General features: G+C 52.4%; 2 protein-coding genes across 3 annotated transcripts; one reads left to right on the top strand and one right to left on the bottom strand.

Annotated features, from left to right (window-relative positions):
- Positions 1–3610: 3610 nt before the first annotated feature.
- On the top strand, positions 3611–8893 carry MED9 (mediator complex subunit 9). The gene is given in 4 exon segments (XM_029957825.1): positions 3611–3700; positions 4254–4440; positions 4443–4491; positions 8105–8893. Coding segments are annotated over 4 exon segments (543 nt in total). The 3' UTR covers positions 8322–8893.
- Positions 8894–10240: 1347 nt separating this feature from the next.
- On the bottom strand, positions 10241–12168 carry RASD1 (ras related dexamethasone induced 1). Of its 2 annotated transcripts, none has more exons than XM_008928073.4 (2): positions 11828–12168; positions 10241–11579 (listed from the first exon to the last, which is right to left on the bottom strand). In XM_008928073.4, the coding sequence occupies exons 1-2, from the start codon at positions 12111–12113 to the stop codon at positions 11029–11031; spliced, it is 837 nt and encodes a 278-aa protein (XP_008926321.1). In that variant the 5' UTR covers positions 12114–12168; the 3' UTR covers positions 10241–11028. The 2 variants fall into 2 exon arrangements, with proteins under 2 accessions (XP_008926321.1, XP_017944774.1); XM_018089285.2 differs by having other exon boundaries at positions 11089–11508.
- Positions 12169–12174: the final 6 nt, after the last annotated feature.

Raw genomic sequence — 12174 nt, 5'->3', positions numbered from 1 at the left:
GGCCCTCCTCTGATGGCAGTCCAGGTTCCCCAGTAGCCAGTGGCTTTGCCAAAGCCTGATGAGCTCCAGGAGGCACTGGGGTGCTGTAGATGTGCTTGGTGCTGCTTGTTCACACCAACTGAATCTTAAACCCTGCTGCAGCAGGGGCACCAGCAGCTCTGGGAGGACGTGGTGGTGCAAGGCTGCGTGTCTGGGGCAGCCAGACCTTCAGGGCCTAAATCCCTCTGGCTAAAACATGGTGTCAAAGGATGAAACTTGGCTTATGGCCCCCCATTCTCATTAGCACCTCCCTGAGAATCCTGGGACACTAGGGCCATGAAATGGTCCCTGAATGACACCAGGAGCAAAGACAAGGTAGAGCCCAAGACTGAATTCCCAACTTGTCAAAATTAGGGGAACTTGGCCAGGAACCTGGGAAGGTTCCTGCAGGATCACAGCCACGGCCTAACAAAAGTCCAATGCTTCTGTGCCTTGACTGCAGCCAAGGGCTGCAGCTGTAACTCCTCTTTCCTATCACCCCATCCCAGGTGGTCACAATGCAGACGACACCTCCCCAGCTGAGCAATACAGACTTATCCCACCACAGCAGCTTAGCAAGACTTAAATAGAAAATTCAGGCTGATGATGCAGGGCAGGAGCAGGAGGAAGAGATAAAGTTCAACTGGTGATAGCCACATAGTAAAAAATGATAACAGAGCTGGTGGCAACAGCACAACAAGCTCCAGATGGTCCGGCATCGAGAAGCGGAGCCCAGTGAAATGCCAGACCATCAATATAAAAACATCAAGTCATTGTAAGGAAATAGTGAAAGGCACAGAATCACCTGGTGGTAAATCCCTCAAAAGTTCCCTCTGGAAGCAAACAAGAGGTACAATCTGTCCAGAAATTAAAAAAAAAAAAAAAAAGATTAACATTGGTGTCGTAAAGAAACGGGAAAAAAAAAAAGAGGCTCTGGATACGGATTATTTGATCAGCTGGTTTTTAGGATAATGGGTTAATGAAATGTCTGGGCAAGCAATGATTGTACACAGGAGATCAGATGGTTTGGAAACATTCGCACATTTCAGAAACTGCCTGTCCAGAAAGTGAATTGTACAGAGAGCCACAATTAAATCGAGGAACAGGTCGATCATTTGCACTTCAGGTTTATTACCAAATCCAGGGGGAAATTATTCTTTTCATTCACCACTAAGCATCTTTGTTCGTGCTTTAGCGGCCTCACAGGGAGTTTTCACAGGTTGCTCATTCAAACCCTTATGCTGAGGAACTGACAGCGGGTGAAAAAATCCAGAATGAAAATTAGGGAGAACTGCAGCCCACCACCAGCTCCTCCTGAGAACAGGGGATAGGCAGACACAGCCCTCCTGTGGAGACCCTGACAGCACTGCAAAGGGGTGTGGAAGACCATATTGGTGGTGATATCTATCAGGAATTGCATTACAAGGACATAACCCAGGTCATTGAAATCACCCCTGAGGGACAAGGGTCTCATAGCTTGGAGCTCCACAAGGACAGGTGAAAATTTAGGCACAGCAACACTGCTGCTCACCTGAGGTCAACACTGTCTGCACAATCAGACCACCAAAATTCTTCTCTTCCCTGCCAGCTGGGTCTCACCTTTTCCAAAGCTGTCACTGGGGATATGGACACCATCACCATACAGACCACAGTTCTACTGTCCCCTTGTACAGGCTGACACTCAAATGGTGACAACAGTCTCACCTGATCAATTAACCAGCAGCTCCAGTGATGGAGGAGTCTGTCAAACCAAAACACACCTGCAAAACACTTTTGCTCTCCCCTGGACTTGCCATGAGACATCACAAGCCCCAAAGGACCGAGGCGGGTCACCAAGGGGAGCTGGAGGAGCTGTTCCCACAAGAAAGGGAAGGCGAGAGGCAGGGACAGGGAGAAATGCCAGCTAGATAAAGCTGTGTGTTCCAGCTGCTGTGGGAACACAAGACCCAAAATGAGAAAGGAATGGCACAAAGAAATACTGACTGACAGCGCTTTAGGTACGGCTGAATGGTATCTGCATGTTGTCACCTGCTCCAAAGACTGCCTGACTCACCCATCAGAGGCAGGCATCCAGCAGCCCAGCAATTATTGCTGCCCTCCTCCAGAAAGCCAAGGGGAAAATTAAAACCAGCACAGCACCGAGGGAACTGTCCCCCATGGAGCCTGAATCAAATCTTGCTTTAGAAACAGCCCTTAAAAAGAGACAGAAATGAACCTCTCGGCTCAGCCCCATGCGAAGGACACAGCATCCTGTGCCTCCTGCTTGGCTCAGTCAAGGGCCATAAATACCACCAGCCTTCCCACAGGGATCTGCTCAGCAGAACCTGGGCTCCCCCAGGCTCCTTCACACATTCCAGCATCCGCTCCCAAAACAGGATCTATTCCTGACAGCAGGAACAAAGTGAGCGATTGCATCTGCTATATTTAGAGCAAACAGTCAACACTCAGTGTTTAAATGGTTACTAGCATTCTCATTAGATGTATAAATAGCCTCTGTTTGCTTTTCAAAAGATATTGGTTTAAAAGATAAAATTGCCTTGCCAGGCCTCCTCAGCCTATAACTGTTGAGCAGGGGGGCCTATTTCAAATGAAAAATTAAATTATGCGTTTTCTCTAAACTAAACCAGGAATAAAAGCTCACAACTGGGGCTGGTATTATCAGTGCTGCCATGCTTTATGTAGATACAGGGGTTTAAACAGTGGCAGCAGTTTAAACTGCAGCAAACTCAGGCTGTTTGGTGCAGAGGGGCATCACCCTCCCTCTGCCAGCCTTGACCACTCAGCATCCCAACTTCCCTCTTCCACCCACACATCAGTCTTGCCAGAGCCCCACTTCTTCATAGAATCACAGAATGGTTTGGATTGGAAGGGACCTTAAAGTCCATCTCGTTCCAACACCCTGCCATGGGCAGGGACACCTTCCACTAGGCCAGGTTGCTCTGCTTTGTCCCTCGGGTAGGAAGCCTGGTCCCAAGTAAGCATCCATCCTTAAGGCATCACAAGGACCACATCCCTGTCATCCAGCCCCCATTGCATTAAAATCAAACTAAGGACACCAACTAATGAAAAATCATGGCAGAAATGTGGGCTGTAAGAGACCAAAATGCTGCTGTGGGTATTAACACAGAAGAATGTAATTTTCCCCTAGGATTTGGTTCCAAAGGCAGGGAAGTATACAGGCTTGGGACACCTATCCGAGTGTGCTGAGGGGCTGTTAGTCATGGCCAAGGCGGCACTGGATGGTTTGTGGGCCCCCTGGATGGTTCCTGTGATCCCTGGATTGTTGCTGGGACACCTCGATAGTTCCTGGGATCCCTAGGTAGTTCCTGGGACCCCTCCTCCTTGCCCTGCCCTCGGGGTGCGAGACCCCCATGCTCTCTCCCTCCTCCCATCTCCTACTCCTGTGTGAGGTTTGGATGGGAGGTGGGATGACTGGGGGGGCACAGGGAGGATCACTGGGGGGGCACAGGAGGGGATCGCTGGGAAGAATGCAGGGGGGGATCAGTGGGAGGGTGCAGGGGGGTTCACTTCGGGGCACAGGAGGGGATCACTGGGTGGGTGCAGGGGGGATCTTTGGGGGTGCACAGGGGCGATGGCTGGGGGAGCACAAGAGGGAATAACTGTGGCTGTTATTGGGAGATCCTTGGAGCGTCGCAAAGGGGTGTCACTTGGGGGGCCACAGGTGGGAATAGCTGGGGAGGGGTGTGGGGAGATCCTTGGCGGGCTGCATGGTGGATCAACTGTTGGGGTGGCAGGGGACCACTTGGGGTGCAGGGGGATCACAGTGGGGGCAGGGAAGATCCTTGGGGCCGCCCACAGTGGATCTCTTGGGGTGCAGGGGGATCACTTGTGGGGTGCAGGGAGGATCACTTGGGGTGCAGGGGATATCACAGTGGGGTGCACGGGAGATCTTGGCCGGACGGTGATCATTTGGGGTGCAGGGTAGATCCTTTGAGGGGGCGCATGTGGTATCATCGTGCGGGTGCAGGGGGGATCATTAGTGGGGGCAGGGGATATCACTTGTGGGTGCAGGGTAGGATCCTTGGAGCCGCACGGTGGATCACTTGTGGGGTGCAGGGGAGGATCCTTGGTAGCCGCACGGTGATCGCTTGTGGGGTGCAGAGGGATCCACTGTGAGGTGCAGAGGGCAATCACTGTTGGGGTGCAGAGGGGGAACCACTGGGAACAGAGCGCACAAACGACGACCCCCATGCCCACCCCCGGCCCTGCCTCAGCCGCGGCCCCGTGAGGCCGTGAAAGGCCGTGAGGGCGGAGCCGCCGCCCGCCCCGCCCCGCTCCGTCACTGCCGGTCGAGCCCGGCGGGCCGCCATGGCGTCGGGGGCGTCCCGCCCGCCGCCGCCGAGGAGCCGCCGCCGCCCGAATACCCCACCGCGAGGCAGAACCAGCCGCCGCTGCCGCCCGCGCAGAGGAGTTCTCCTTCCTACCTCTCACGTCCACGACATCATTCAAATGGTAACGGCGGGCACGGCCCACCGGGACCCCCCCAGCGCCTGCCGGGACGGGCCCCCGCCCCGCCGGGCACCGCGTGCTGGCACCGCAGCCCTGCCCCGGCCACCCCCCTCCGACGGTGCTGCTGACTCCAGAGCCCTCGGGGGGACTGGGGGGAGCAGGGCTAAGGGCCTGCCCCCATCAGTGATGCTCTCCCAGCCACAGCATCCTTAGGGATGCACCGGGCAGGGAACAGGGTTATGGGGTTTCCCCTTTAATGATGCTTTTCATCCTTAGTATCCTCAGGGATGCCCCGAACAGGGAGCAGGGCAATGGGGTCCCCCCTGCAATGGTGCTATCCAAGCCCCAGTATACCCAAGATGCTCTGGATGAGGAGCAGGGTTAAGGGATTCCCCTTCAAATGATGCTTTCCCACCTCTAGCATCCTCAGGCTGCCCTGGATGGGGAGCTAGGCAGCGAGAGACCCCTTTTAATGATGTTTTTCCACCCTCAGCATCCTCACGGTGCCCTGGACAGGGAGTTGGGCAATGGGATCCCCCTCAAATGATATTCTCCAGCCCTCAGCATCTCTGCAGTGCCTTGGATAAGGAGCAGGACAGCGAGATCCTCCTTTAAATTATGTTCTCCAACATCCTCATGATTCCCTGGATGGGTAGCAGGGCAGCATGGTCACTCCTCTAGTGATGCTTTCCAACCTCCCAGAATCTCCTTTGCCCTTTTTCTTCCATCTGGATTTCCTGGGAAGAGTATCTGAAGGAGCTGGCACAGCCCCAAGTGCATTTCCGCTCAGAGTTGTGCCAGTACCTGGGTGGTGTCAGGGTCACCTGGGCAGTTCAGGTGCTCCCATGGCCCAGGTACTGCCCCACCACCAACACCCCGGGGCAGGAGCGTTGTATGACCACGGGGTCATTGCTCCAGAGAACTGAACCGTTTGGCTGATAACAGCCTCAGAAAGTACAGGCAGTGCGTCAGGAACGCAGCCCATTTCTGGGGAGTTGTAAAAAGGAGGATGTCTTCTGCAGCAAGACAGGTTATGTTGTTCTCTTCCCAGCTCAAGATAAGCACCGTTCAGGTACAAGGGTATTGAGAACTGACGTGTTTCTGGCCCAGGATAACTCCTCCAGAGATGCTTGCCTGAGTTCCCAGGAAGGGAATGGCTCTGTCATGGAAATCCATCCAGACCAGCTCCGTGCCCTCACCTGGGCACACTGCAGGGTGAGGCAGTGGGCGTGGGAAGTATGAGTTCCCTTGTTTCTGGCTGTGGGCCTGGCTGCCCTTTCCCCGTGCACATACTGGGGAGCCAAGGCTGGTTTGTGTCCTGCTGATGTTTCACTTGAATCAAGCATATCTGAAAGGTGAGAGAGGTTCATCCTTAATGGCTCTGCAGCCTGAGCCATGGGAAGGAAAGAAGGAAGGAAAGACTGACACCCCTGACACACTGGTCCAGAACAGGCACAAAAACACAAACCCTCTGATTTCCCTCAGTTTTCCCGTTGTGCTTGGGGTGGGCAATCAAGTTGCCCCTGACCTTGATTCTCCCTGATCTGTGCCAGAAGTGAGGCCAAATCCACTGCCAGGTGTTTGTACCTCAGCAAAGCGGGCAGTAGCCGTGGGCTGAGGCCTCCCAGATTCTGATATGTCACCGAGCAGGTCATAGTGACTCATAGATCACAGTCCCAGGGATATCTTGTGCCCTGTCCCACCGAGCCACCCACTCCCGTTACCCAGTTTCCTCGCCCGGCCTCGCACGCGGCACTTCCCGGGCGGCTCGGGCAGACGTAGGTTCTGAACTGGTGCCGCAGATGGGCAGGACCACAGAGGCAAGTGGTGGGATGTTTTGCCTCATGTCCCTGACAGATGGCAAACGTATTGTCCTCTAACACTGCCGCGAGTCGCAGAGCCCAGCCCTGCTGTTCTGACACTGACTCAGCCGTGAAGACACATCTCCAAGGTGACTCTGCGCTCGGGAGCGAGGATGTGTCGCGTAAATTTGCTTACATTCAAGGACGTGCTCTTTCCTGTTGGTTGGGCCCGGAGAAAGTTTTCCTAAACAGGGCTTGCTGGTATTTTCAGCCTTGTACAGTCCAATGGCATCACTGCTGAGGTCCCAGTGTGTGGCTCCACCGGTGGTGGGTTGTGCTGGTGTAGTGAAGAACACTTGTGCCCTAAGGCAGGTCTTATGCCCAGTCAGTCAGCACAGGCTGTCATTGGATGTTGCATTGGATCCTATATTAGTGCAGGCAGCTCAGTCTCTTCCCACACCTCCTTGCTCCCACCTTGCTCCCATGTCCCCAAACAGGGAGTTGCTTCAGTAGCTTGATCCAACAGAAAAACCACCCATGAGGAGAAAAAGCCACCAAGCCTGAAATATTTATCCCCTTGGATCTACCAGCCAACAGACAGCTGTCAGTTCTCTCTGCGTGGGGAAGGGAATGAGACCTGGGGAGCCCTGAAGCAGGGAGGACATCTCTGTCAAAGGCAGACTGCAGCTCTGGTGGATTAAAGGCAGTGTCACCCCATTCTTCTCCAGATGTGCCATGGGGTTGGTTGTGTGTGTGCCTGTATTTTTCCACTGCTGACCTGACCATGAGTGCCTGTATAATGGGGAGACATTATAGTACCAGCTGCAGTTTTATTTAGAAGGGAATAATGAATATTTTGTTCCAATAGGCCTTTGAAACAAGCAGTGGCCATCTGGTTAAAAGTTTTGCTTTCAGCCATGTCACGATTCCCCAAAGTTATAATCGAGTACCTCTCTGCTCTGGTCATGCCAAACAGATTTATTTTTAGGTCTGTCTATTGAACAGGCTCCCAGTTTTTCAAAGACCATTAGAATCCCGCTCTCCCTATTAACAGGCGCCCTGGAAGCAGAGACTGGCTTTTGCCTGGAATTGGTAAAGCTTCTCGCTGGTGCTAACAAAGCTGAGTCAGATACTAATGAGGGTTCAAGGGCAGACACTGCCTCAGACAACACTGAGCCTTGAAAAGCACAGAGCTGGCTGCAGAACCAATTCTGCTGCTCTTAAAAAAAATAAAAAACACAACCCAAAAAACCCCCACCGCTTCTCTTTTATTAGTTATACATCCCCAGAGAGTCCTTTTAAAGCTCCAAAGTACAATTTTCTCTGCCTTCGGACACTCTCTGATGCTTTGGGGAGCAGTTTCTATTTTCTGCTGTCAAGCTGTTTGACTGCATTGATTTTTTTTTGTATTACAGCCGCAACAGGTCACGGGTGAGACTGAGATCGTTTTTCCAGGTGCCTACACAGAACACACATACAGTCTTACCTTCCCCAAAGAGAGGTACTGGAGTTCAGAGGGAGAATTTAGCCTGCCCCAGGGTAGTGTTTGAAATCTGCAGACCAGCCCCTAACCCGGTCGATGCATCCTGAGGTGACTGGATTGTGTGCTGGAAATTAGCAGGAAAACAGTTTGCCCCTAAGTTACCCAGTCTGTATATCTGTGTCCATTTTACTGGGATAGGTGGATCAGGTGTGTGTAGCTAGATACCAAGAGCAAGTTTCCCAGTGAAATCCAGTTTAAATTCTGGTTGTGTGGGAAATTAGTGTTTCCAGTAGGAGAATTCAATAATGTCTCGATTTTCTCTCCTGTGCAGCATGGACAAGGACAGCCAGGATGTTCACCAGGTACTGAATGAGCTCAAGAACAAGTTCCAGGAGATGAGGAAGCTGATCAGCTCCATGCCTGGCATTGGTGTGAGCCCAGAGCAGCAGCAGCAGCAGCTGCAGAACCTGCGGGAGCAGGTCCGGACCAAAAACGAGCTGCTACAGAAGTACAAGAGCCTTTGCATGTTCGAAATCCCCAAGGAGTAGGATGGGCACAGCTCCAGTCCTGGGGTCTGAGATACCTCCTCTCCAGGCTGAACAGGGTGGCAGGAGTTCACTTTTCTTTCCTTGTGGTTTTCTGGTTACGTTGCTGTGGAACTGTGCCTGTGTGGGCCATTGAACCCCAGGTGAGTGACACTGAACAGAACACAGAGTGCCTCACCTGGGGTGATTGCAGCGGCTCATTCCCTTTGATCTGCTGCAGGACTGTGCATTTATGTATCCCATCTCCTGTTTTCTCTCGGGGTGGGGTTCTTCTTTTTTATGTTCAAACCAGAAGGAGACATGCTAAGGGTCAAAGTACCTGCTGGTTAATTTCAAGAAGAGAATGGAGGCATTTTCTGCACTGTTTTTTACTTAAAAATGGCCAAACATCAAAAGGGAACAGAAGAAGGAAGCGTGAGCTGCTTGGCCCTGCTCCTGGAAAGTGACTCTGGAACACTTTCCGTTTTCTGTTTGTTGAAAGAGGAGTGATTACTTTCAATTACTTCTGTATCTCTCTTTCTAAACAATTGATGGTTGTGTTTGAGATGAGTCAAATAAAGATTTATGAATTCCAAGCTGCCCCTCTTGTGTGTTCACTGGGTGGATGTGGGCTGAGCAGGGGCAGGATGTTGGCAGCACAGAGGGCGTGTGTAGCCTGGGCCCAGCTCCAATGTCTTTTCCTGTGAAAACAGAGGAAGGACAAGAGTCAAAACAAAGGACATAAATGATAAGAGCTTTTGGTTATTCCATACTAAAGTCAGGCCTCACAGGACAGGTCTGTTCCACACCCAAAGTGCTCCAGGGGCTTCCCACAACCACAAGCATTTGATCAGCTTGAACAGATAGTTCTGGTCGTTGGGAGCTGGGATTGTTGCACCCCACCTGTAGTTCAGAGATTTACTCTGTCCCCACTGGAATACTGTACTAGTACTTTCCTTGGGAAGGTGCCAATGTGTAAACTCAGAACACTATGATAAACAAAACACAATGTACATATTATTTATTGCTGAAATTGCCTTTCCACCAACCAATAGCCTGTCCCAGCTCAATAAATTCCTGTGTATCATGCTTGGACGATGTTTTCCATTCTTCTGCCAGTCGCTGTTCCTGTGAAATCAGGCATTCACAGAGCTGGAAGAAACAACCTGTTGCCAAAGAACTGTCTGGCGCTCGGCGCAGGAACAAGTTAGCTCTGTCAACCTGAATCCAAGTTTCAAGCGAAACTGAGGTGGTTTGCTTTGCAGTCTCACTCCCCCACCTTAGTTTTATGACTTCAGTATGATTTTCCTGCCATTAATATGTATTAAACACAGATTTGTGCTGCTGTGTGAGGGGGGAACGGGGGCTGAAAATGAACTGGAACAGAAACTGGAGCCGGGAAGAGCTTTTCCCCTTTCCCTTTCACTTCTAGCAATGATTACTGCGACTTGTTATTGGGAAGAGATTAAAAACCATCAGATTCAGAGGTGACCTTTTGAGCAAAGTACTTCCTTTACTCATATTGCAAAATAAAAACAATATCCCAGCCGGGGTGCCAATGAATCACTCTGTGTTGACATCATTAAATGTGGTTAGTTAATCGGGAAAGAGCACGAAGCACAATCAGCTCTTTGTAACGAGGTGATGTCAGTTTGCTGGGTGACTGCTGGGAATGACATGCCAGTGCCCGGCATGTCGTGGGGCTGGCAGGATCGTCACTGGTGAAGTGAGGAAAGAGTCCTGGCTCAGTGACCCGTTGGAGTGAGTAACTCCCTGCATGGCCCCTCGTTACCCTGTGTGGCAAGAAACCGGCGGCTTGCAGAGGCGGGAACCTTTGCACTGGGAGTCTGGAGAAAATGGGGCAATAAAGGGATTGAGTGAGAGGCTGGTTTTGGTACCTCAGGTCTTTTGTTTTGAGGAAGCAAAGGCAAAACCCACAAGTGTCGTTTTTAAAAAGATTTTATTAATTTGTAGAAAAAATAAAACATCAAGTTTCACCCACGGTAGAAACACTTGAAGATTTTTTTTTTTTGTTCATGTCAGTTACATACAATACCTACATAAAGTGCCTATTTTATTTTGAAAAACCCTTCCCGCTCCCCCCCCCCCCCCCAAATCTTGCAAATCAAACAAGACAAATGTAAACAAGAGTCAGTTTTTTGGTCCATTGGGGCTGTAACTCTGCAATGTCTTTGCAACACCTTAGGAGTGTCTTCTGCATGTGGTTTGCAGACACAGACGAACACACAACACAGAGCCAGAGTCCGTGCACAGCTTCTCAAGTTGAAAAAAAACAACAAAAACCAACCCCAAAACCCCAGGCAGGTGCTGGCAGGCCCTGCCCTCCCTTCTGAGTGCAGTGCCTGAGGTTGGGTGGTTTGGGAGGGAAAGAAACATCAAGGTCTGTGCCCTCCACATGCATCCTCCCACCTGGCCAACAGCAGTTCACCCTTTCCCTGTCTCTCTGCCCAGAGGAGGAGGCTGTTCCCAGTGACAACCCCCTCCTGCCCTCCAAAGCCTCCCCCTTTGCATCCCTCGCTTCCAAAATGCACCCCCGGGGGAGAGAGGTGATGAAAGCGGGAGGAGGGAGGCTGGGGGAGAGGCAACCTCCTCTCTGCCTGGGTGGGCGCCTGCCCACCCTCCTGCCTGCCCAAAGTCAATTCGGAAACGAGCATCTTTCCCCTCTCCTTTCCTTCTTTCCTTCCTTCCTTCCTGTCAGGAGCAGAGGTTCCTAGCTGATCACACAACGATCCTTCTCCTTGCTGTGCCCGCCGCCGATGGCTTTCTCCCGGATGTACATGAGGTCGCTGTGGACGCTGGGTCGCCGGGCGAAGGGGGCCACGATGCCGTACGCCTCCTCCGTGCCGCCCCGGCCCCCCTCTTTCAGCAGCTTTTTGCCTTTCAGAGCCTTCTTATGCAGGATGTCGCAGTACTGGACCGAGACCTTGCGGTGCAGGTCGGGGCTCATCTCGCTGGGCAGCTTGGCCATGGCGAAGAGCGCCTGGAACATCTGGTCCAGGCTGCTGTTCCTCTTGGCTGAGATCTCGAAGTAGGCGCATTTTTTGGGGTCCCCTCCCACCAGCTGCTCGATCTCCCGGGGTTGCACCTCCCGGTAAAAGTCCCGGTCGCCTTTGTTGCCGCAGATGACCAGGGGCACCTCTATGTTCTCCTTGGTTTTGTTCTTCAGGCACGACTTGGTCTCCAGGATTTGCTGCTTCAGGCGCTGAACCTCCTCGAAGGAGTCACGGTTGTCCAGGCTGAACACGAGGATGAACACGTCTCCTGGGGACAAAGAGATGGAACATGAGATGGTTGCAGGGATGGGGACACACAGAGACCCACTGCCTAAGCCATATAGAGACTCTGGGAAGGAAGGACAGGGCAGCATGTGGGTCCTCCCATCCATCAAGAAGAGCTGCCCCATCCACTGAACACACAAAATCCCATCTCCCTTTTCCCAGGACTAGGAAAACCTCCTGAAACTAGGCGAGAACACCTGGAATCAGGCAGAGGGACCCCCTGACAAGTACCTGTGAGGATGGAGAGGCGGCGCATGGCTGGGAAGGGGTGGTTGCCTGACGTGTCGAGGATGTCGAGCTGGTAGACCTCGCCGCGGATGCTGTAGAACTTGCGGTGGAAGTCCTCGATGGTGGGGGTGTACTGCTCCTCGAAGCGGCCGGTGAGGAAGCGCGAGACGATGGCTGTCTTGCCCACCTTGGAGGAGCCCAGGATGACCATGCGGTAGCAGTTCTTGGCGGGGATGCTCAGCTCGGCCTCGCTGGGACACATCTTCTTGATCATCGCTGCCAGTTTCATTGAAGCCGGCGGAAAGTGCAGCTTGCGCCGAGAAGGAGGAAGAGGAGGAGGAGGAGGAGGA

Source organism: Manacus vitellinus, unplaced genomic scaffold (genome assembly GCF_001715985.3).
Source record: "Manacus vitellinus isolate BGI_N305 unplaced genomic scaffold, ASM171598v3 scaffold_12_pilon, whole genome shotgun sequence".
In the NCBI taxonomy this organism is placed as follows: Eukaryota; Metazoa; Chordata; class Aves; order Passeriformes; family Pipridae; genus Manacus; species Manacus vitellinus.
Note: the sequence above shows the minus strand (reverse complement) of the source record. Positions and strands in the feature narration are given on the sequence as shown.